Source organism: Zosterops lateralis (assembly GCF_965231275.1).
Source record: "Zosterops lateralis genome assembly, chromosome: 3".
Taxonomy (NCBI): Eukaryota; Metazoa; Chordata; class Aves; order Passeriformes; family Zosteropidae; genus Zosterops; species Zosterops lateralis.
In genome coordinates, this window is record NC_139764.1 from 77,155,531 (window position 1) to 77,179,243 (window position 23,713).

The window sequence follows — 23,713 nt, forward strand, 5'->3', positions numbered from 1 at the left end:
GTATTCAGTATGCAGTGAATGAGAAACTGATACAAATCTTTTTCTTGTCTTTTATAGTGCCATACAGCTACCTTATCTTTTGTAGAGGTCAGAGATACTGAATCAAATTGCCATTTTCCACGTCTGTTAGATCTGCCATTCCTTCCTACTGTGCTTCTTATCTTTTGTATTTAAAAAAAAAAATCTCTGCTTCCATGCCACAGAAAGGCTAAGAGCTCCTGTCTTCAAATGGAATGCTTGTAGCTCCTGGCCACCAGGGAAGCAGCTGGCAGGTTGACAGATTTGGAGTTTGAGAGATGCTTTGTTCCATCTCAGCTCTGATTCATCTTGATAATTTCTGACAGCAGTCCCCAATTGACATGACAGCTGGAGCCAGTATGAGATTAAACATTAGACAGAAGGGAGTATGTGAGAGTTATTTAGTGTCTCAGTTGGGAAAGCTGAGTCCTGCATCTGGTAATGGGGGAAGAAAACTTAAGATAACCTTGGATGGGAAGCTGAAATATCTGAGAGAGTTACAGGAAGGCTCTGTAGTGCAGTAAGTGAGCAAACATAAGCCTGATATTTCATGGTAAAGACTCTAATTTTGTGGTTTGTGTTTTCTTCCTGTATCTTTATTTTTGCATTGAAAACTCATCTGCTGTATTTATTGTTGAAAAACTAACACTTCTCCTGGTGACAAGCAGCTGAAAGGTTCTGATGAAATTTCGCTGTAGTATCAACTGAAAATTCTGGGTATTTTTCATAAGGTGTTTTTTTTTTTTTTTTTCCTGAGGGAAAAAAGGTGTTTTCCATAACCTTTATTAATTTCTGAGCTGCTACACTGTGCAACTAAGAAGTTACTTTACAAGAAGCACTGCTGGAGTTTAATCTGATTTTTGTCTTTGTAGTATTTGTTGAAATACTGTGGAGTTGCTAAAGAATCTTCTGTTAGAGCACTGCATAAATATGAGTTGAACTCAGCACTAAAGAGCTTACAGACTCTCTTGGGAAGGCATCAAATTAGTAAAACTAAAGTGCCAATAAACTCAAATCATAAAATGCTAAGAAAAGACAGGATTTATGTACAGAATTCGGTGTTGCAGAAGCTTAAGCTTAGTATCTTCTAGCCTATAATTCATGGATTAGTACACTTTTATCTAAAAGGGCAAAAGCATTTAACTGATTTATTTTCAGCTTCTGATCTGATTTACCATTGATAACTTAGAACTTTTAATCTTAAAAGTATTTTATTAACTTTTAATCTAACGGAGGAGAATTTTAAGTGCTTAGAAAATAGGGTAAATTCTATCAGTGGTGATAGAATATGCCTCTCATTTAGTAATAACATCAATACTTTTTTTACAGGATTCTATTTTGGACATTAAAGTACCTATATTCAAAGGACCTGGAGAACTGCCTGAAATCAGGTCTTACATGGAAGAATTCCCATTCCCATTCTACATGATCCTTAGAGATGTGAATGCGCTCCCAGAGACTCTGAGCGATGCCCTCAGACAGTGGTTTGAACTGGTGACTGCCTCCGACACTCTGTAGACTGCAGACAAGGTCAGGACCCGACTGCTGCTACTGAACTGCTGAAATACAAGAAACTGCATTTCACGGGAGTGGTCATTCCTAACTGGGATTATCCTGCGGGAGCTGCCCTGGGGCAGAGACTGTAAGAACAGAATGGTTTGGATGCATCCTCCCACATGGGTCAGAGGACAGTTGTGCAATGGTGAGACTGTCTCCTTCCCACAAGTAACGTGAAAGTTGTTGCAACTTCTCTTGTAATAACTTATTATCTTAAAAAAAAAAAAAAAAAAAAAAAAGCATTTGTAATATTAAGAGGTAATATTATTCCTGCCGCTTCGCCCCCTGCCGTAAGTTAAACCAGTCTTGTTCCTGGGAAGGCATTTGTGCATTAGCAGTTGAGGTGTCTTGCAACTAAAGCCTTCTTCAGCATCACCCCCGTGGAGGTGCATCTGGGAAGGAGGAGCGGAGAGCAGGGGGGCACATCTGATGGTTTTATGCAACCAGAAAGAAAAAGAAAAAAAAAAAGAAAAAAAAAAGAAAAAAAAAAAAAAGGACTTGAATACTTGAAACTATTTTGCAGTTTTAACGCAGCCTTTTTAATTATTGCTGATTTTTGCCCGATGATAGCAGCAGGGAGTTTTCTGAATGACGCCACATGCCGATCCCTGCCTTACCACTGTACACTGTGAAGTTTGTCCCGGTCCGAGGCAGGCGTTGGGGATGTTTCATAAATCTGGTCTCTTGGAGCACGGACGTGATTTTTTCATTGCAAAAGCTATGCATCTTGTATCGTCTGTACTAATAAAGAGAGGTACCACTCTTTGTAATTACGACGTCTGCGCCTTGAATTATCAAAGCTTGCAAACAAACGGACCGAGCACACCCGGCCATGGTGCCGGGGTGACGCAGGAAATGGCGGCCGTGGCCCCGCCCGCGCGGGGCGGGCTGGGCGGCCCCGTGGCGGGGCAGGGGCAGGGGAAGGGGCGGGGCCGCGTCATGGCCGCCGGGCGCCTCCCGCCGGCCGCGCTCACCCTCAAGCAGGTACGGGCGGGCTCGGGGGCTCGGGCGAGGTGCGTCTTGTAGAAACGATACGGGACTCGGTGATGCTTTAAATATCCCTCGGAGCAAAGCGCCGAGGGTGCAGCTCGCAGCACTGTCCTGGGGCAGCGGGCAGACTTCCCTCTCTCCTTGCCAGTTCCTGAGGCGGCAGCAGGTCCTTCAGCTGTACCGCAAGATCCTGCGGGCCATCCGGGAGGTCCCTGCTGAGCAAGATCGCCGCTACTTAAAGGAGTGGGCCAGGGAGGAGTTCAGGAGAAATAAGGATGCTACAGAAGAGGTGAGGCTCGGGAACCCGCAGCTGTGAGCGCCTGCCCTGGGAGTCGTCACTGCCCTGCTCTGCCCTGCCCTGCCCTGCCCTGCCCTGCCCTGCCCTGCCCTGCCCTGCCCTGCCCTGCCCTGCCCTGTGTCCTGGGGGGTTGTTCTCTAGGTGTCGCTTTCAGGCTCGTGAGAAATCTCCTGTTACTATTTCCTCATTTTTGCGAAGAAATAATCTAGCATCTCTAAATATTATCCCCCTTCTTAGCGGTAGTAATGTTTCTCAAATTTCCAGAGAATAATCTGGAATTAAAAAGCTAAAAAAAATACTCTGCTTACTCAAATCACAGATCAGGAAAACCGCATTTAATAATATGGTAACTAACATAAACTTCGTTAGTTAAGCTAAACTTAATGGTTAAGCTTTTTATAGCTTTTTTTTTTTTTTTAGCTCTAATGTCACCTATATTCAAGCAGAACACAATCAAATGGGATGGCTTGGGGTGTGAGGCAAGTGTGAAATGCAGAAGCCTTCACGTTTCTTGTATGTCTCCTGTCCTCTGCTTCCTAGTTCATTCCCTTTTCTGGGAATTGGTGGCTGAATTATGCAGATAAAGCCTTAGAGTCCTTAGATAATGTTGAGAGAAAGCCACACACCTGCTCTGTAAAACCCATCTCCTTACTGCTCATGTTCTCATTGCTGGCTTGCAAAGGCAGTACACACAGAGACTTAAAGAAAACATTAGTAGCAGTTTGAATCCTTTTAAAAACTGAGTTTTAAAGCAAAGCCACAACCAAGTATCCATTTATTTGCCTGGTTTTTAACCCTCTCAGAGACAGCAGTGTTATGTCACACAAAGAAGTAAATTGCAGTAATGCCAGTAAGAATTGTTTGTATTTTAATGCATTAGAGGTCTGTGTGCTTGTGTAAAACCCGTGCTGTGTACAGATGTACAGTTCACTAGATTCCATTCTGTTCTACAGGATGCAATCAGGATGATGATTACTCATGGCAACATGCAACTTCAGGAACTTCAGAGAACACTTAAGCTGGCAAAATCCTGATCTTCATTTTGTTGACAGTTGGATTTTTATCTATTGCAAATAGGCACAGTGTTTTTCCCAGAATGTGGTTATAATGGCAGCCTTTGCTGACAACCTGGTAATGTTTGAAGGAGGAATCTGCCACATTGGGGGTTTTGTTTTTTCCCCTTCCCCATCCATTTCTCAGTTTGGCTACCCTCAGAAGTGGAAATCACTGGACACACAGGACATTAAAGAACTGCATGGATGGTGTAGCATGTGCTGTGGGAAAAGCAAAAAGCACCAAAAATTACAACAGCTGTGTTAATGCCAGTGCAATGGAAAATAAATACATGCCAGATTATTTTGTCTGCTTTTTACTGTGGTAGCTGTAATTGGTAATATTCACAATGACAGCTCTTCATGTATCGTGCCAAGGATTTTCACCAGAATTTGTGATTTAAAAATGAATTTGGGATAAATAAATTGGCCCAGACAAACATTAAAAATATATTTTGTGTGTAGATGTTGATTTTCAGTAGTAGCTGAATACGACTTGAAAGGGGAGGGTTTTATTTATGGGAGATTTTAGCCCCAGGGATGTTTATTACTAAGTACCTCCAAACTAGTATTTAAAAGTCCATATATGAAGAATTACAGGGAGAAAATACTAACTGCAAAAGTTGTGGTTTATTCAAATGTTATAGTACTTCTCATTGTTAGCTTGCAACTGATCTTACTTTCCTTGAGCTGTGGCATATCTCTTTTTTTTTCCATATAATTTAAAAATGCCTGGGTGAGCTGGGGATTTTCTCCACATAATTAGACAGGCAGCCATAGATCGATGTCTGAATATTTTAGGTTGTGATTCCAAGACATGCAGGAACTCTTCCTTCTCCCGCTCTGCTATTGTAGTTCCCTTAGGGAACAGCCCTGCTTTCAGGGTGGTTTTCTGCAGAGTTGCTGAGCTGCACAGACGAGCAGCAAATCTGGTAAATAGGTGTCACCATTGGCACCAGGGGAGGGACACCACAGAATTCCAGGCTACAGGAGGAATGAGCCCAGTTGGCAGCAGTAGGTATGGTTCAGATCTGTATAGACTGAACCCTCTGAGCTTCAGTCTGTCAGTGAAAAATACCTGTCTAAAAATGCTTCATTAACAGACTGACAGAACATTTTTGTGTTGGAGATTTATTTTTCACATTAAGAGAAAGTGCTGCTAAGAAAGGTTGTTTTGACTGAACAGCCATAGCCAATGTTGGCTGTTACCACAGTAGCCTTCCCTTCCCCTTCAGCCAGTGCTTGGATTTCTGTTCCTTAATCAGAAGGCTTTACCCTGCTGCCTCACCCTGGTTCTTTCCGTTCTGAGCCCGGAGCCTGCATTACCCCCCTTTGTACGTTTGTACATTTCCAGGTTGTGGGCACGTAATCCAGAGCTTGTCCAGACTGACAGGCTGGGCCCTGGACAGATGCTGACCTCTTGAGTGCTGCTGCCCTTCATCTCCACTGCTCTGTGGGCTTGCCAAGATAAAGTTGCCAGCCAGAAGCCTTAGAAGAGTCCAGGTACAGGCTGTGAAGGTAAGTAAATTTACCTGAAGAGAAAGCTAGGCAGATCACACCTATTTTATAAAGTCCTTCACAGTTTTGAAGAAGGGAGGGGTATAGAAAGGAATTAGCAGAAAAAAATGGTTCTCTCTTTTATCATACACTCATTGGCTTCGTAAAACCTCTAAAATCAGTAACCTGCAGCCTGGTTACTGCCTTAGGTTACTTGGTAATCACTTGGATTTACTTAAATTACCTGGACCTATGAGTGTGGTCCAGTGTGGTCTGTATGGGAAGCAGAGCTAAAGCCAGAGCCTCTCCCTTGACCTTGGGGAAGCTCAGGGGTGTGTGTGATCCGTGCACAACTCAGCCCTGTGCCTGTAACTTCTGAAAGGGGCACCTGCACCAGCCAACAGACAGCCCTCAGTCCCTGCAGCCTCCCTCAGCACAGGTGGCAGACTCCATTTCCGTGTTTTATAACCACAAACAAAAAGAAGTTGAAGTCCAATCTCCTGCTCTCTCTTCTGAGTCAAGTGAGGGGACCGTGTCAGTTTTCTGTGGCTAGAAAATGTTACACCACACATTTCTGAGCAACACTTACTTTAATTGCTTGGCAAAACATAAACTTCATCCAGGTGATACAAAACTTCAATAGCATGCTTCTGCATTCCTACCGTAAGCTTAAACAAAACTGTAAACATACCAAAGTGTCTATATTAGACTACAGAAGTCAGAGCAAGAAAACTAGTATTTCCATAGCTGCAGATACACTTCTCTTCTCGTGACAGTGCATTAATAGGAACTTCAAAAATATCGTTATATTTTGCTTTATACATCTGCTAAGAAGACAAAAGCTTAATTACTAATTAGTGAATGGTATTCTTCAACACTGTAAGGTATTCTTTATTGATTTTAGAGCTCCTTAGTACAGATAAAAAGTATTTTTCTCCTTGGCTTAAGAGTACCATCCTGTGTTGGACCTGATTTTTGAACAGTTGTTCTATCATGATCCGGTAAGTAAAGTTACTTTTCTAGCAGAATCTGATGGAGCCTTCTCAGAGGTGTAAGGAAACCCTAAATGGGTGCAGATGCAATAGTTACAGTGCCTTGAGATTATCTGAAGTCTGTCAGCATGGACAACACTGGTCAGTGGAAGTTCCAATTTTATAACAAAACACATTGATAAAACTTTTTAAATGCTGAGTGCTGGTTTGTGGGACTGTTTATCCTAAAACCTGTAGACTCACCAGGGCCTGGTCTCCTTTTTAGAGACAGAAGGGAAAAAAAAAACAGAGGATAAATCATTCAGAGGAACAAAGGTAGACAGTCTGGACAAGGTGCCTGGGAAAAAATCCTGTCTGCAGAAAAAGAAACATTTGAATACAAGGAGCCAAGCTTTCACTTCCTTACATAAAGGACTTTTTAAAGCATTTTCAACAGTAGACAATTCAGCCATTTCCTGCTTGAAGGAAAAAAGATTTATATAAACATTCAACCTAACAAATAGACCACGGTTACAGTAAAATACTTGCCACCCATGCCCTAAACTAAAATTCTCAGACAGATTACTGGAGTACAGCCCAACAATAGTGTAACCACAAGGAGCTCTGCAAGCAGGACACTATTAAAAAAAGACAAATCAAATTTAGCACTTGTTTTAGTAAGGGAAAACGAAGAGAAAAGCAAAGTAGTAGCTGAAGCCTCTGTACCTAATGGGATGAGTCACTTTAGCATCTCCCTCCACGGTTGCCTGCCCTCTCCCAGCTGGAAGCCTGCATCTGTCACCTGCCTGGGCTTGTAACTGGAGTGGGTTCTTTAGCTTCCCTCCACTGACTAGAGAGAGGCCCTGGGAGTATCTAAAATAGGATCAATAGCCCTTCATCACTAAGTAATTATGTCAAAAGCTTTCAAACATCCTGGATTTATTTCAGCACTGGTATCACAACATGTTTACATGTGGCATACAGTAGAACCCTCTAGTCTGTGTCCTGTGTGGAAGTAGGGGAATTCCCTTTTCAGAAAGAAGTTTTGGTTACTAATGCAGTTTGGTTTCAAGCAGCATCTGGAAACGAAGAGTGCAATATTGACAGACTCTTGGAAAAATAACAAAGGAAGGATCTAACCTGCAGCATCTCTTTGTTATCAATATAGTTTGCATATGAACTCTCCTCCGTTATGGAGTTTCCAAAGTTATTTCTACTCCTGAAGTGGAGTGTTGTGTTTGGATGTAACAGGCACTACAAATATCTATCAGTATTCCAAATTCCCATACAGCAGGTTCCAAAATGGGTCCTGTTGCTTGATTACCTGCTTGGCAGGTGCTAGCTTTCTTTCTGCACCTTAGTCCTTAATTTGCTCAGCTCCTCTTCTAAGCATTTGATGTGCTCCTTGAGCGCAGCTTTGTCCTGCTGCGCTCTCTGGTTCGCTTGGCTCCGGGCTTCTTCTATCTTCCGCTCGTACCACTTCTCCATCTGCGTGGAAACAGCCTCGAAGAAGTACTGGGTTATCTCCAGGGCCTGGGAGGTGTCTCTGAGCGGAGGGGCAGGCGGGGCTGAGGGCTGCTGCTCCTGGCCCTGCTGTGCCCCAGCGTGGTGTGGGGCTTTGTGCCTCGACTGCCCGCTTTTGCTGGACTTTTTTGTCTGAGTTCCTTTGTCAATGAAGTAACCACTCTGTGGTTCAGTCTTTGCAGGTTCAGTCACTGGCTGCAAAGCAGCTTGAACTTTAACGTGTCTTAATTTGGAGCCAGAAAGCTCAGAGGAGGGCAGCTCCTGCTGGAACCTGTGGAACGTGCTGGCACTCACAGCTTTGTCCTTTGGCCTGACATCTTGAGCAGGGGCAGAAGAAGAAACTGGTCCACCAGCCACTACCTGTTGATCTGTACCTATAGGATAAATTATAGACAATATATTAAGAAAAGCTCTGGGCATTTAGTTTAGCACTCAGAAGACCTCATTGTTTGATGAATGATGGGGTTTTGTGTGTACCTGGTACAGGCTTATATTAGTTTATCACATCTTCAGGTGATGTAATAGAAAGTCATTAAAGGAGAAAAGCTGGCCCAGGCAGAGAGGTGCTGCATTGCAGCTGGGGGGCTACAGATGAACAACAGGCAAAGGACATAAATATTAGCCAAAAATTCTACAGGCACTGGCACAGGTTACCCAGAGAAGCTACGGTTGCCCCATCCTGCAAGGCCAGGCTGGATGTGGCTCTGAACAACCTGGAACAGTGGAAAATGTCTCTACCCATGGCAGGGGGGCTGGAACAAGATGATATTTAGGGTCCCTTCCAATCCAAATGATTTTGTGATTTTGTGACTTCATCAGAAGGACATGTAACAAGTATCAATCTAGATTTCCAAAGTAGGTTATGTCTGCTATATTTATGAACTCCCTGCTTCTACTTAACTTGAAGTCCCGGTAATTTTGAGAAGGTCACATTTCTATGCTTTTGAACTGTTCCAATGCAAAACAGCTTACACTCAAGCACCACAAGATCTCTTATACACCTTTCTATTTCATGGGGCATCCATCTCTGTTCATTTTGCATAGTGTTTAGGGGACATACATATTATAATTTACAGAAGCCAGGGCTCAGATAGCATTCTACTTGGCTGGGGACACCTGGCTGTTCTTCACATTTCTCTTTTTTTTTCCCTCAGAAGCTTCAAGGGCCAAGAGTTATTCAAAGCACCAAAGGATTTTTGCTTCAAAGACATAGTGGAAGCAACATGAACAGTCAGTGAAATTCCATCCAGTCAGCTGTTAAAATATTCCCAGTGGCTGCCTTGAACTGAATTCAAATCCCAAGACATTAGGCATATGGAGGGGGGAAAGCATGCCACCAGAATTATGCAGTATTAATAATACAAGTAGGGGATACTTGTATTATTATTATTATTATTGTTGTATTATTATATAATTGTTATATATTATTATATTATTCTATATAATTATATATATATAATTCTTATAATAATACAAGTACCCCTGAGTTAATGAGTTTACCCTTGAATGGATATGACAGCTAAGTACCTGGTGTGGTTGTACCCAATGCTCCATCTTGTTTAACACAGAAATGCTGCCCAAAGCTTTGTTCTGGCATCTGGACTCTGCTCCTTCCCCCATCTTCCAAGAGGCTATTTGGAAGTGTGATATAGGAATGCTGGTGGGAGCCCTCTGACAGCACAGGCTGGTTGGCTTTGCAGTCCTTGGCACTGTGGGGGTTGTTGTCAGTATCCAGGGTCTCAGTGAGAGACTCACAAGTGGACAAAGTTGATTTTGGTCTTGATGACCTGGAATCTCCAGAAAGCTTGAGCTCCAGATTCTGAATCTTCAACAAGCACCAGGTCTTCAGCTCATCAACCAAGGAAATCTATCAGAAAGAGACTGTAAATTACATGATTCTATGGTTTCTGGGCTGATGAGGACAAGTGGCAGGGACAAAGAGAAGTAAGCTGGGTATCTGTGGGCTTAGATTCCCTGTTCAGAAGTGCATGCTGCCACTGGGAATATTTAAAGGACTGCAGATCAATAAAGGTGGCACTAGCTTATGAAAGGCAGTCTCTTTAGTCCAAGCTACCACCTGTTAGATATGAATATGCTGCTTCCAATGCAACTCTGAGTCCTCTGAAAGGGATGACTTGTTTAATCATACAGTCAATGGTATTTTTTAAGTGCAAGGAACACCGTATGGTCATGTTCAAGAGTGAAGTTCAAGTAAGACACTTTTCGGAGACAGCTTTATACAACTACCAACCACTGCTTCTCTGTTCATTCAGTGATAAAGGTGAGTCTCCCACTAAATGATAAATCAGTAACAGCTTTCAGATTATACAGATGCTTAATAAGTGTCAGCTGCAGATGCATTTAAATAATTTAAAATCAGAGTAACTCTTTTCACCCTGTTGTTCATATAACATCATGAATTTAGGTGAGGCCTTCCTAGGCACAAGGCTATTTAGTCAGTGTGTTTAGTAAAGCCCAATTCTGTTTTTTCAGATGTTTCAGTTAGACCCAACTGAGCAGGAAGAGCTGACATCACTTAATTCAGTTCACTGATGTATCACTCCAGCATCTTGTGTCTTAAACAAAAATGACAAGGAGATGGAGCACAAACCTAGATGTTCAGAAGCCAATAAAATACTTACGTCTCTTATGAAATAAAAATTAAAGCTGCCTTAGTTTGGTAAGTATTTTTCTTTGGAGAAGAGTGTTTTGTGGATGTTAGACCCAAGTATCTTGATCTGTATCCTATGTAAGGATTATCACAGCTGTCAGTCTTTTTACAAAGATTTGGAATGGTCTTAAAAACACTCATGATGTTTTCCTAGCACAAAGTGTATTTCTCAATTTTTGGAAGAATACCAGTAATGAGAAAATGAACTGTATTTTAAATTCACTTGTGTGAATGGAGAAACACAAATTTCTCAGCAGGTTTTAAATAGTGAGTTTCTGCAAAGTTGGAAGGGCAAGAGCTGGATCTCTATGGGAGCAGTTGTTCTCGTACTGCTGGTTGAACAAGCATACAAAAAGGACTTTCCTATTGGCTTGGAGATGGTGCTGTGTTGCTAACATCAGAGGAAAGAACTTCAGGCTTTTATTACATGGGAGGAAAAAAGATCAGATAGAGAAGAAGGGAGAGATTCCCAGGGCCCACAACCAAATGGATGAAAAGGAAAAGGAACAACACAGATCTTAGCCTTTTTTACTATTTGGATGTGTTCCTGCATATGTCCTGTAATGAAGCAAAAGCTGAAAGCACAACTGTGAAAAATTTAGTGCTGGAAATTTTTGCAAATCACTGTGTTAGAAAAATGGTATTTTGTTGCAGATCCCACACTAGAGACACACCAAATTAAATTGCAGCAGTGGGACTGGATTTCACATTCCTCATTTCTAATGCAAAAACTTCATAAATTTGGTTTAGTGACTAAGATAGTGGGTAGGCATAATTTGGTCTTTGAAGCTCTATTACCTGTTTGAAAAGATGTGACACATCTCTGACATTTTCTGCCTGCTGGAGTGAAACTGAGCTGACCTACCAGGGGATGGACTAGGAGGGAGTAGCTGTTTCAAGCCTTACCTGCCGCTTCTCGCCCTCACTCTTCTCCAGCTCTGTGTGCTGCTGCAGGCGGTGAAGGCACTCTGTCCTCTCTGCCGACAGTCGCTCGGCCATCAGCTTGTCCAAAACTCGGAGCTGTGGGGAAAACACTGTTCAGCTGAGATCATCATGTTAGAAACCAAACTCCCATCTGTGAAGCCTGTAAATCAAAGTACAGTCTGTCTTTCAGTCTTCGTTTCTAGGAATGCTGCCAACTACAATTAGATATAGCTTGCAAAGTGGCTCAATCACAAAATTACCAATTAATAACTATTAAATTAAAAATAAAAAGCAACTTAGAGGATCTTGAATCTCAATGCATACGGAATTCAGCAAGAGGGATTTTGACAATTATGAACTGACCAGTCATAGGACATCTTTCCCTCTTAATGGCTCAATCCCTTAAGATTCATTGTTTAAAGAAACACCAGAAGCCTCTTAACACATTAAATGTGTTTTTTCCAAAGACCCTATTTTGCAACATCAGTTCTCAGTGGAATGACACAGTTCCCTGGACTTGAGTATTAGAGTTCAGGTTTGCTTTTACAACACAAGAAGCAAAAAATGAATCATTACAATGAAAGTATTAATTAAGTTTAGGATATGTTTCTAAATCATACATGCAAGCAGAACTTCGGGTCATGTTCTTACTTGATGTTGAGTTTTGCTTTCGATCTGGCCCAGCTTAATATTCATTTTATCTTGTACTGTCCCAAGCTCAGCTTTTATCTCTTCCACTGTTGCCTCCAGCTGATTCTCCAGTTTGTTTATCAGGGGCTCACACCGACATCCATTTATGGGTGCCTGAAAGGAGTGATGATGGTACATTTACTTGCTACACCCCACCACCCTCTTAACACACTTGGAACATCATCACAGCCTTCTTCAGTCAGTCCTGGGTTCTTCTGACAGTACCTTACAGCAGCTCAGCAAGTGGGCTGTTCGTTGAAAAAGCACAGCCTACACAAGGATTGGTCTGATGTGTATGGACACACCCTAACACAGCAGTGTTTCACTGGGGCTACAAGCAGCACTGAGCTCAAACCTGTGTGCTCGCTGAAGGAATACCACATCACAGGCCTATACCCTGTGTTTTGATGCTGTAATTCTCAATTGTAAAAAAAAAAATCTGATTCTGTGGAGGTGTGTGGGTTGTGTGCATTTGCTTTTAACATAATGCTAATCATGTGCTCTGTCCTTTTTCAGTACTGAAGGGCAAGGCCTCGCTGCTTCTCTTTGCCCTCACCCATTCAGCTGCCCCTTGCCTGCTGGCCACTCCTCTGCCTGCCTTTGACTCATGTGACACCTTCACATGGCCCCTCTGCAAGGGCAGCTGCACTGACCACATTTAAATCTCTCAGGGAGATGGTCACAAAAGGCTCCCTTAAGCAATGACAGCTAGACCTCATCAGCTTCCTCTGCAGCCCAAAAGCAGAAACTGGCTCCACTTTCAGGGGCTGTGCCAGTAGCCCAAAGCAGCTGCTCTGAATCTGTCTGCAGAGAAGCCTCCCTCTCTTCTTTAGCCACACAGCAGTGTTTCATAAACTGGGGGTTATTCCCTTGGCAGGGAAAGGTGGGTGGTTTGCTGAGTACTAAAAAAACCTTCAGAAGTACATCTACTTCAGAAATTATGTTTGCTATTCATGGCCTCAGGGCATTGAAGACACACAAGCAAAAACTAAAAGGAGAGAGGAGTGTCATGTATTTCAGGAAATACTGTATGGGAGTCTAGCTCTATTAAGCTAATCTTTGTAAATAGATGAGATTTGTATACAAGTCCTATCTGTACCTCTCTGCTCCTTTATCCTTTTAATACCTGAAAGGTCCCCCAGCCTTCCTGATTTCTGCTATGAGATAATTCCATAGTGCCCCTGTCTGGAAATTTCTTAAACATTACATGGAGAGACTGGAAAGCAGTAAACAGCCAGTAAAACCTTTGAAGTCTGACTTGAATGGTCTTCAGAATCTGCTGAAATTCTGAACTACAGGAAGGGACTAACAAGAGCTGATGGATGGGTGTGAGAAGCTAAGGAAATTGAAAGGATAGACCTTTCAGGAGTACAGAAGGGCAATATTAAGAAAACAACAATACAGATGTCTACTGGATAATTTAATCACTGTTTTTATGCTTTCTTATAAATGTCTACTGGTAATAATTGTGTAATGAAGTGACTAAAGTATTATTCTCCACCTAGAAAGAAATGGAACAAAATCTATTGAGCTTACTCAACCTCTTGGTTTAGGTAGTAAGCTTTTGGTGCTCATACACTGCTTTTCCTTGGAAAATTTCTTTGCATCTCCTGTCAGAACTCTTAATGTTTCAAAGTATATAATAAAAGTTCTCATGTCATTTCCAATCACTGTTCACCCTTATCTTTGCAGATCAAACTACTTAAGTATGTCTTCTTCAACGGGCACAAAACCAGCTTATTGCTTGCCAGACTTCAGGCCAAAATGCAGCTGAAGCCCAAGCAAGGAAAACCAGCCCCAAGTCATGCCCCTGAGAGTGCAGTTAGTGAAGCATATTTTCTATCCATTACCTATGTCCCAGTTCCACAGGCTGCTCACAATGAGCCCCTCTGTGAGGGCAGTGGCTCACCTGCATCACCTTCCCGTCCTTGCCTCGGTAGAGCGTGTAGAGCTGGTAGGCTCGAACCTCGTGGGGAGGGGGTGGAGAGGAGCAGTGGTGTTTACTCCTGCGCTTAGGCACGTTCTTCTGGGGCTGAGGGAGTGTCTGCTGATCAGCTGGGGAGATGGGGTCCGAGAGTGCTGAAACCTGCATAACATACACACAGTGTTTTGCCTATATGAGCACCTTGGTAAACTATTCCTGGTGGGAATGGGACAAATCCATTGTGACAATTACAGCAAAAATAATTTTTATCTGAAGACTATCTCCACCCCAGGAGCATGGTGGGGCTGCTGCCCCAACACACTGAAGGGACCCACACTACTTCTGAACAGTTATCCCTTCTTTCTCTCTGCTGTTTTAAATCTACTGATACCTTTTCCTTTGGCTTTTTCTTTTTGCTCTTTTTCCCTTTGGGATCTGGTGAGGCTGACCGGGGTTTATCCTTCAGATTGTTCTTCCTCTCTGGGGGCTGGTCGCTGCTTGGTGTGTCATCAGCAGCTGAGACACTGCCCTGCTTGAAGCAAAGACAGGGAGTTCAGAGCAGTTGCAGAGATGGGGAAAAGGAGACTCTTCATTGATTGCCCAGCTTGAAGCTGCTCTGCACATGTGAGTGGGAAATGCTTTAGCAGCAGAGCATGACAGACTGCCTCGGGCAGCTGCTAAGGCCATGCACAAGTGATGGCTCCAAATAGTCTGAGTCCTCAATGTGTTTTCATGACAGTCCCTCCTCACAGCAGAACCAGCTGGTAATGCCAGGCTGTACCTTGCTCTGGACCACTTCATCCCGTGGCACCGACTGAGCCCTCCTTTCCTCCTTCAGTCTCTCTCTCTTCTTCCTCAGGCTTCTCCCACGGTTAAAACGTGAGACCTGAAGACAGACCACACTGTTACTCAGTGATGTCATGCTCTTTCCTACCACAGAAGACAAGTAATAGAGCAGACCTTTTCCTTGTCTGTCTAAAAGGCTACGGATAAAGGAGAGTGCACTGCCAGATGGATGCTGATGAGCCAAGCAACGTGGGTGTTTCTGGCTGTGAAAACACACCAGCACTGAGCTCAGTTTTTGAGGCACTCTGCTGTCCCCTAGAAGGGTGAGCACCTCCTCTGCTGTCCTTGAGCTGGTTCCCAAGCCAAGCCCAGCTCTTCCCATGCAGGGGTGACAAGGAGGAAGAGGGCAAGGATTGTGCCTGGTCTCATGCCCTCCTGCCTTCTGGCCTGAAGAGCATTGCAGCATTTCACACACAGCTGCAAAGTATAAACAGGATATAAACATTTTGTCCCCATTGCAAAGCACCCTCCAGTGCTAACCACCCTTCTGGGGATGGGATATGCCTGAGGCAGGCAGCAGAGTGACACAACTCAGGAGCTTCTGGGTACGGAACTTTCTAACCCCTGGGCCACTGCAGGGAACAAGTGCCTCTGACTGCTCCACCCTCTGCTAGTCAGGACATAGAGACCTCTGACAGCACTTCATGCTAAGGCTTAATCTGCACACCTTGCTCACCTTGGGGATTGAAAGCCTCTATGTCAATAGACCTCAGCCTAGCCCACAATGCCACCAGAAATGTAGGAACCTTTCACAGCAGAAGACAAGGAGCAGGGGATGCAGCCTCCCAAGATTAAGTGGCCTCAGCTCCATGTGTTATGTGTGTGTTGGGGAGAGATGTGTAATGTACCTGTGATGCTTTAGTGAGCAGGAGCGCAACCTCAGGGTTATTGTGCTGTCTGGCAACCTCTAGAGGGGTCTGGCCTGCCTGAGAGAAAAAAGAAAACAGCATTTCCTTCAAAACGCAAGCTGCTGGAAACACGGAATTTCTCCAACCAAGTTCAGTATATACTCTGTGCACAACAACAAAGTGACTAATTGCATTAATTTACCCAGATATAATTCAACACTTCACAAACAAGTATTTTCTACTAAGTCGATGAGGAATGTTGAAGGGACTCTACATTAATATAAATACCAAAGAAACTATGTGTCCTGCTTACATTGTTGACAACGGATGCATCAGCCCCTGCCTCCAGCAAGAGTTTCACCACCTTCTTGTGATTTAGAGCAGCAGCTACATGGAGTGCAGTATCCCCTGCCTGCAAGTCAGAAAGCAGAAAACAAACTTGTGACACTAGTCCTTGGGTCTCACCCTACAGAATCCACACTTCTTTAGTGTGTGTTCAGACATGAAAAAAACCTATACTTACTGATGCAACAACTAAGCTTAAATAAGGCCTGGTCAATAAAAAAATGACTGAATGGAGAGGGAGATGAGAGGAGAGGGCAAGGAACTACTTCGGCCTGAGAAATGCAGCTGGGATGCTGGTGATCTGATTTATCTAAACCAAGTGATACATGATGCAGCTTGGAGACAGCCCAGCTTTACCTCCAGTAAGTGGATACAACATCTGAAGGTAGAACAAGTTTTCCCACCACAACCTTCTCTTCTTTTTTTCCCCCAGGTTTGAATATTTGGTGTGCAGGTGGTCATGTATCACATTACTCAGAAATACTCAGGTAAGTACTGGCAGTGAGATGGTTAGCATGCTCTTCCCAGGTTTCTTTAGGAAAAAATGATTTTGGATCAGAGCCAGGAAGCAATCTGGGTCCAGCACTAACACACTGCCCTGCCCTTGTTCTGGTGCAGTGAGGTGAAGACAGCTGTGATCAGATTTGGGCACTGGTAAAAGAGCCGGCAACTGTTCAGGTGAGACTGGACATATGTGTATAATGCCTTCCTGTCCCCCTGGTCTTGCATTTTGCCTTCATAAAATTAGATTTCCTCAGGACTAGTGCCTGTTCCTAACTTAGATGAGGTGTACTCCTAAATCAAATCATTCTATGGGCAAATATGGAACAACTTCGGGTAGTACTGGGGAATGAAGGAAAGGGATGTCTCTCTGGGCCAGTTTCACACCAGTTGATCTTAATATTCAGTGGCTCATTTTGCAAGTTAAAAAAGTAATTTCCAAATAAAATTACATAGTAAATTTAACATGCTGAAACCCATTTTGTTTGCTGCAGTATCTCATAGTGAAGACAGAACATTAAATGTACAGTTCAGAAAACATCTTTATGATCCTCAACTACACATGGAAGATTTCCCAGGAACATGAGAAAATGTGGTTAAGCACCACATAATATGTTTATTTAGCAGATTTAACACATTTTAATGTAATAATTTCATTCCCTTCTACCACCCAGTTAGGCTATGCTATAGGTACAGCAATCAATTGCTTCCCTATAAAACAACTATGGGTGATTAATCCTAGGCTGGACTGATCATTACTTTGAGTTTAGAGCATGCTTTGTCTTCACTTTTATGTCCTCTTAATTCCCGCTGCTGCAAAGTGCAGCAAAGAAAAGTATTCCAGAGGAATTTGCACTTTAATAGCATCTAAATGTCAATGAGTTGTGCTTCACAATGTCTCTATAATGGCTATAAGATCATTAAATCACCTCATAAATAAGCAATGCTTTTAAGAAATAATGCAAATGCGATGGCAAAATAATACACCACTGATATGCCATTACTTTAAGGCTATTTTTAAAAGCTTAGGCATTTGGTGGTACAGTGGAAGACAGAGAGTGAAGCGGGATTACTTGGGTAGGAATTCCTCTTCCCAACAACTGGCCGTATGCAAAGGGCACAGAGTCACAATGAGGTTCATGCACTGACCTGGTTCTTTTCATGGACAGAACAGAAAGCACTGAGCAGCACCCTAATGATGGGCAAGTGATTATAACGAGCAGCCACATGCAGACAGGTATCTCCTGCCTGCAAACAGAAACAAAGCTCTGAGCATGTAATCACAGTGAGAAAGCCTGTACTTGTCATGATGTTCAGAGATGAAATAATCCTATTAAATCAGAAAGAGCAGTAAACACCACACACCTCCACAGAACAGCAATGCTGTCTTCTCTGCAGTACAAAATCTGCTATCATGGGTGGGAAAGTTTAGCAAGAGCTGGGGTCAGGCAAGGTGAGAGTATGAATTCTTTAACCACTGATGGGAAATACTGGAAAAATAAAATGCTCTTTTACTGGCACTACAAACCCCGAGTTAGTTATATTTTCCCATTAAATCTGTTCTTCTGAACCACAAACCAATGCAATTTGGAATCTCAACTTAGGGTTCCACATAATGTAGAAAACATGAGTGGCAGCCAGAGCAGCATTCCCATGAACAGTGGCGCTTGTGCAGCTGAGCCTGGGAGCTGCACAAAACCCCACAGGTCTCCATTTCTCTGTCCACTATGTTATCAAACAGGGAAAAAATATCTGGCTTCCTTTTGTAGACTTTATCTATCATGCCAGAATCATTATAAATAGGAGGAAAGCCATCTGAAACTGAAGCCACCTTGAATCTACCTCATTTGACGGACTGACGCACGGTATATATGATCTGCAGATCTGAAGCCTTTCACCACTGTCTATGCAACAGTCAAACCCCATTTGGCTCCTTCTATCCTTGCTCAAGAGATGGGTACAAGTAGTACATCACTCAGTCCTACCAAAAACAATCCTGTGCATGATGAATGCAATGGTTGAGTAGTGGGGTTTTTTTCAGTTTAATTTATAATAAAAATCGTCGCTTAAAGCCTTTCTGAGTACTTCTACAAGTTAAAGCAATATACATAAAACAAAGTCATACAAAAATGAACATGTTATTTCCAAAACTCACATTATTTTTAAGGTCTGCTCGAGATCCTCCAAGTAACAAAACACGAGTACTCTGGGAATGGCTATTCTGGCAAGCCAGGTGAAGAGGTGTGTTACCTGCCTTAGAGAAATACAGGAAAATATACAAGCCGGTTTTAGAAATTGTACATAAGCATTAAAATATAAAACCTTCACACACAAAGATCCACCCAAGAGTGGGAAACTGTTGTTTTTCCAAAGATATGAGATGAATGAACCTGGAGGCTGAAATCTCCACTTCATTCTGGCAATGGCTTACATGAGATATAATAAAGGCAGAAATAGGACAGTATAATGGTATTTGCATTGGTCAAATCTGTTTACAGGAAGAAAGAACTCTAGAAGCTGTCTCATTCATTAGTCTCACACAGCAGTGTTAAATATTTAATTTAAAAAACTGTAATCCTTGTGTTTCAGGTTTCCCGCATGCACAGACACAAAAACTCAAAGTGCCATGGCACGGGATCTTTGACCCCAGCCACAACTGCTGCAGGGTATTGAGCAGACCAGGGTCACAACTCCTGTCTCCTTACAATTGTAATGCAAACCAGCTTGAAGTCTGGCTGGGTCTGTAGGTGCTCTCACTGGGCGGGATACTGATTTTAGGCTATCAGGAAGCTTTGATGCTCAGGAGGCATATCAGTCTCCAGCCAAGATGGGAAGAGAGTACAAAAAGCCACCTAAGCCCCAGAGAACGACATGCTATGGTTTGTCAAAGAAGAAGATGTGCAGAAATGGACAGAAACCAAAGAAGTGTTGGTTTGTGTATTGTCTTTCTAACACGGTTTATTGGACAAGTTTTTCTGGTAGCATTTGTCTTTTGCTGGCCTGAAAACATTCAGGGTTTTTGGCTCTTAGGAGCTAGAAATTAAATCACCTCAGGTAAAAAGGTTTACCAGGCTTACTACGCTGCCTGTTCACCTTTAATTATGTCCTTTGATTTGTCTCCCTTGCTTTCAAGACACAAATCAAAGCGGCAGGGTTTGAATTACAAAAGCCAGCTCTTAGATGTAGTCTTAGGTCTTCACTTCCATATTACAGACCTGAATGTAGTCTCTAAGCTGTGGCAGACATAAATACTTTTCTTCTCAGCTAAACTGTGTTTAAGTGTCAATTTTTTCCCTTCCAAGTTCATCTCTGAAAAGCCTCTGCAATGCCTTTATCATTTCCTGTTAGGCAGGCTGGCCCTGGTGGGAAGGCAGAGGTCCTGTGCGATAGGTGAGGACTTCAGTTCTCAGAGAATCATGGTGCCAAGGGTCAGAGCTCACAGAGTGGCTCATCTGGCTCATCTCCCATGAGGTGATAAATCTGTCACCAACTTCTGAGAAGGAGACAGGGTCTAAGTAGTACCAGTCTGGGAATCTTCACTGAAATGTACAGACTGATAGAGAATCTAAAAATAAGGCTACAACTGATCTCACTGGATGATCTATCACAACAGAAAAGGTTTCATTAAGCCAACTTAAATGAAAATAAATTGCACCTCCAGGGTGACTGCTGTGCAGGAGGAATACAGCTACCAAAAACACAGTGTCAAATTCTTCCCATCTTCTGCTGTTTCACAGGTTTGGCAAATCCAGCAGCCTATATCTGTCCCATCCATCCAAAATCACACAACACCCAGGTGTAAGTCAACAGCCTGTGGGATGCTCCTGCACATAGCACTCAACCCTTGCTGCCATAACAGCTGTCAGAATGTTAATGCCATGTCATTAGCAACACAAAAAGCTGACAGAACAGAGAAACCATTTTGGGATTAACTAGACTTAAGCTCCTCATTTTTCTTGAAAACAAAAGGGGTAAAAGCACGTGCAAGCATCCATGATTCCCACATTTTCCAGCAGCTCCTGAGAATATATCTTGTCCATTAAAAACCACCCAAAGAGTGAAATGCAAAGGGTAAGACATCAAAGACTAGCAGAGGAGCTGCTCAGGCAGTATTTAAGTTTGCCAGTCATATTTCAGCCATCAACCTTGCTGAGCTATTTTGTGCACATCCTTTCCCAGAGAGGTTGCCTCCAGCTGACATAAACTGGATTGTAAGCTAAATCTTCTAATTCCCTGAGGCACCCAACCATGCAGGATAACCAGACTTGCATCTCAAGCCCACACCTTTGTACAAAAGTGTATGTGTATACACAGACAAGCATATTCAGGGATAGGAGCAGGACTTACAGTCAAGCATGGGAAGTTTTCTAAAGTACCCTTGATACAAATCTAGGTGGACATTACAGCAAAAGTAATTACAGTAAATAAAAATTGGTAGTTGAAATAATACAAAAGAAGGGACACACATAAAATAGTATCAAAGATGATATAATTGCAGACCACAAAGTCACCACAACTGTACAAACATATGTTTCTATAGTGCCTATACACACGTGCACATACAGAATCACTATGCCCAGGCAACATGCCTTTTTACTCTAATTCATGGACTTTGACCAGCTGTCTCCTTTTTTTCCCAGCCCCTTTCAGTTGTTGTTTTACAGACACACTTACCAAAAATGCTCAGAGATCCCCTAAAGCAATCCCAAAGCTCTCTCCCTGTCACGCAGGGCACAGTGCCAGCCATGTGATCTGACCAACCCAGCAACACAGCCATCCAAACAGTGACTCTGCTCACACCATGGACTATTCCATTAAGTTCTGAATTACTGAATTGAAGTGTCCCTGAGTTATGACAATTAGAGTGGAATTAAAACCCTTTACTTTGTAATTCTTTCCTCTAAATGGTTCTCAAAGTATTATAAATACCAAAAGGAACATAATACAGGTTCATTACAAGATTCTGGGAAGAGACTATGCTAATATATTAGGAAAAACTTAGTAATAAAAGGCTCTTTTTTGTTGTTTTCCTCTGTGGCTTACATTCCTTTGGCTGTTTAATTTCTGAAAAAAAAACAGATTTTCAATACCATTTTCTTATTAGTACAATTCATTTCCATTTTAAATCACACCAATCACGATGAATCTTCTCAGTATAAATTAGAGCACCATGGAGATTTCCACAGGAATGGCAGTATTCCTCAGTGTAATTAATGTATCATTCAACGGGTTATTGAGTTTCTCCTGCGTCAGCTGTCATAATATGAATTTCCTAATGCCTGGGGATGAACCATCCAGGCGTGATAAATGAAAAGAAAAAGAAGAAAAAAAAAATCCCACTAAGAGCTGCTCCCCCACCTGCTGAGAAATGCCATGGCCAGAAATGTCCAGTTCTGAGAATCAGCCACCTTAGACCAGAACTGAAAGCTCCTCCTCCATGGGTCTCACCTTGTTCTTGGCAAGAACATTGGCTCCTGCTTTAACAAGCACTTTGGCAGACTGACTGAATCCATGCCAACAAGCTTCATGAAGAGCAGTGTTCCCATCCTGAAGAGCACACACAGAAGAGGAGAATGTTAGGGGCTGCATAATCAACCTACTCTCTTAAAAATATTTTCATTTCCTATTAGCTTATTTTCTATTTTATTTTTAGAAGAAGGTAAAAATAGTGTTATTTTTTGGAATGTGAAATTAGTTGTATTTACTCCTAAACTGAACTTACAGACTGGGACTGTCAGGTTTCTGGGATAATCATGGGAACTGTGCAGTCTTTTGCATATGGCATAGTATGGTTGTACATTCCTTTAATTCATCCCTTAATGAGCTGAGAACAGACTCTTAAACCAAAACCTATCAGTGCAATATAAAAGCATAACTAAATCAGTAACTTGTATTAAAGAGATGGCACAGCTTTTTTTTAATGTAATTGTTTCAATTACTCTCAAAGCATCAGACACTTACTAAGGAGTATAAACTGTAACTTCCTCTCTGAGACCTTAACGTTACTGACTGCCAAAGCTGCCATCCCACAGGGCTTTTGTTTCGTCTGTTACCTTGTCTTGCCTGTCCAAAGCACAACCTTCTTGAATCAGAGTTGCTATTATATCGGTGTTCCCTACAACAGCAGCCCGGTGCAATGCTGTCTGATCACCCTGCAAAAAGAAGCAAATTTGTAATTGGTACAATTCCCACCTCATTTTGACTTAATGCAAATGCACACAACACACACAGAGGCTGCATCTTCGACAGACATACAGTTTAAATCCGAGCTGCCTTTGAAAACAGTCCCCCTAAACAGCTAGAAGTTTCCAAGATCAATGAAATTATTGAAAGTATCAGAGCTACAAACCATTTACAGAAGTTTGCAAGTCATCACAATCCCACATAGAGCGCTGAAGCATTCTAAAAACATGGCAACATTAGAAGGCAGTGAATTGGACACATTTGACTCTATGTGCCTAACAGTCATCAGTGTCTGTAGGGAACTAAAGGGAATTACAGGCTGTCGTAATTCATCATTATGATCCTCCAGGACTTACACTAACTGGATCAGGCTCTCCTGCTCTGGCTCTGATTGCTCCATCAGCCCTGCTTAGGATAAGGAGCATGAGATGAGATCGGTCTCTTCAGCACCTCTGATAAATTTACCAATTAGTGCTAAGAGTGGAGGCAACTTTATGATGAGAACCTGCAGTACCATCCACTTGTTTCGCTTGAGCAACTGAGAGATCTTGAGGTCCAAACAACTTTCATTTCTCATTGACCCACCATGTACATAGCAGCAACAAGCAAGTCTCCTACATTAGTTTATTTCCTTTAAGACTAACTTTCCAAAAGAAATTACGCTGATGTGGTCATCTTGTCTGACTGCCCATCTATCCCCTCTCTAACAACGACTGAACTCATTTGCTGAGCTGGAGAGCCCAAGGTTAGTTTTCTGCAATCCTTCCAGAAACTGAAGACTAGGGAAACTTAAACCACGATTCCTGCTCATCAGGAATTATCCATATGGTTTTTATGTACATATTGGTGAGAACCTGATAAAGGAGGGGCAAGA

General features: G+C 42.6%; 3 protein-coding genes across 6 annotated transcripts in view; 2 read left to right on the top strand and 1 right to left on the bottom strand.

Annotated features, from left to right (window-relative positions):
• The window catches only part of MDN1 (midasin AAA ATPase 1), a gene marked incomplete at its 5' end in the record, with an annotated part of 92,758 nt that extends 90,365 nt beyond the window's left edge, over positions 1 to 2,393 (top strand). Inside the window, one exon of the mRNA XM_083857497.1 lies at positions 1,348 to 2,393. Coding sequence (XP_083713623.1) covers positions 1,348 to 1,536 — 189 coding nt within the window. The 3' untranslated portion in view covers positions 1,537 to 2,393. The remainder of the gene's footprint in view (positions 1 to 1,347) is intronic.
• A 106-nt stretch (positions 2,394 to 2,499) lies between these two features.
• LYRM2 (LYR motif containing 2) lies at positions 2,500 to 4,219 on the top strand. The gene is made up of 3 exons (XM_083856752.1): positions 2,500 to 2,559; positions 2,714 to 2,854; positions 3,817 to 4,219. The coding sequence occupies exons 1-3, from the start codon at positions 2,515 to 2,517 to the stop codon at positions 3,895 to 3,897; spliced, it is 267 nt and encodes an 88-aa protein (XP_083712878.1). The 5' UTR covers positions 2,500 to 2,514; the 3' UTR covers positions 3,898 to 4,219.
• Positions 4,220 to 5,983: 1,764 nt separating this feature from the next.
• Positions 5,984 to 23,713, bottom strand: part of ANKRD6 (ankyrin repeat domain 6) — a 94,766-nt gene continuing 77,036 nt past the window's right edge. For 3 of the 4 annotated variants that reach the window (XM_083856748.1, XM_083856749.1, XM_083856750.1), the window contains 13 exons: positions 22,710 to 22,808; positions 22,105 to 22,203; positions 18,812 to 18,910; positions 17,806 to 17,904; positions 16,124 to 16,222; positions 15,811 to 15,888; positions 14,898 to 15,002; positions 14,508 to 14,645; positions 14,102 to 14,278; positions 12,154 to 12,306; positions 11,485 to 11,598; positions 9,435 to 9,774; positions 5,984 to 8,281 (listed from right to left, as the gene is read on the bottom strand). In XM_083856748.1, coding sequence (XP_083712874.1) covers positions 7,722 to 8,281; positions 9,435 to 9,774; positions 11,485 to 11,598; positions 12,154 to 12,306; positions 14,102 to 14,278; positions 14,508 to 14,645; positions 14,898 to 15,002; positions 15,811 to 15,888; positions 16,124 to 16,222; positions 17,806 to 17,904; positions 18,812 to 18,910; positions 22,105 to 22,203; positions 22,710 to 22,808 — 2,160 coding nt within the window. In that variant the 3' untranslated portion in view covers positions 5,984 to 7,721. The remainder of the gene's footprint in view (positions 8,282 to 9,434; positions 9,775 to 11,484; positions 11,599 to 12,153; positions 12,307 to 14,101; positions 14,279 to 14,507; positions 14,646 to 14,897; positions 15,003 to 15,810; positions 15,889 to 16,123; positions 16,223 to 17,805; positions 17,905 to 18,811; positions 18,911 to 22,104; positions 22,204 to 22,709; positions 22,809 to 23,713) is intronic. The other variant, XM_083856751.1, reaches the window with a different exon arrangement.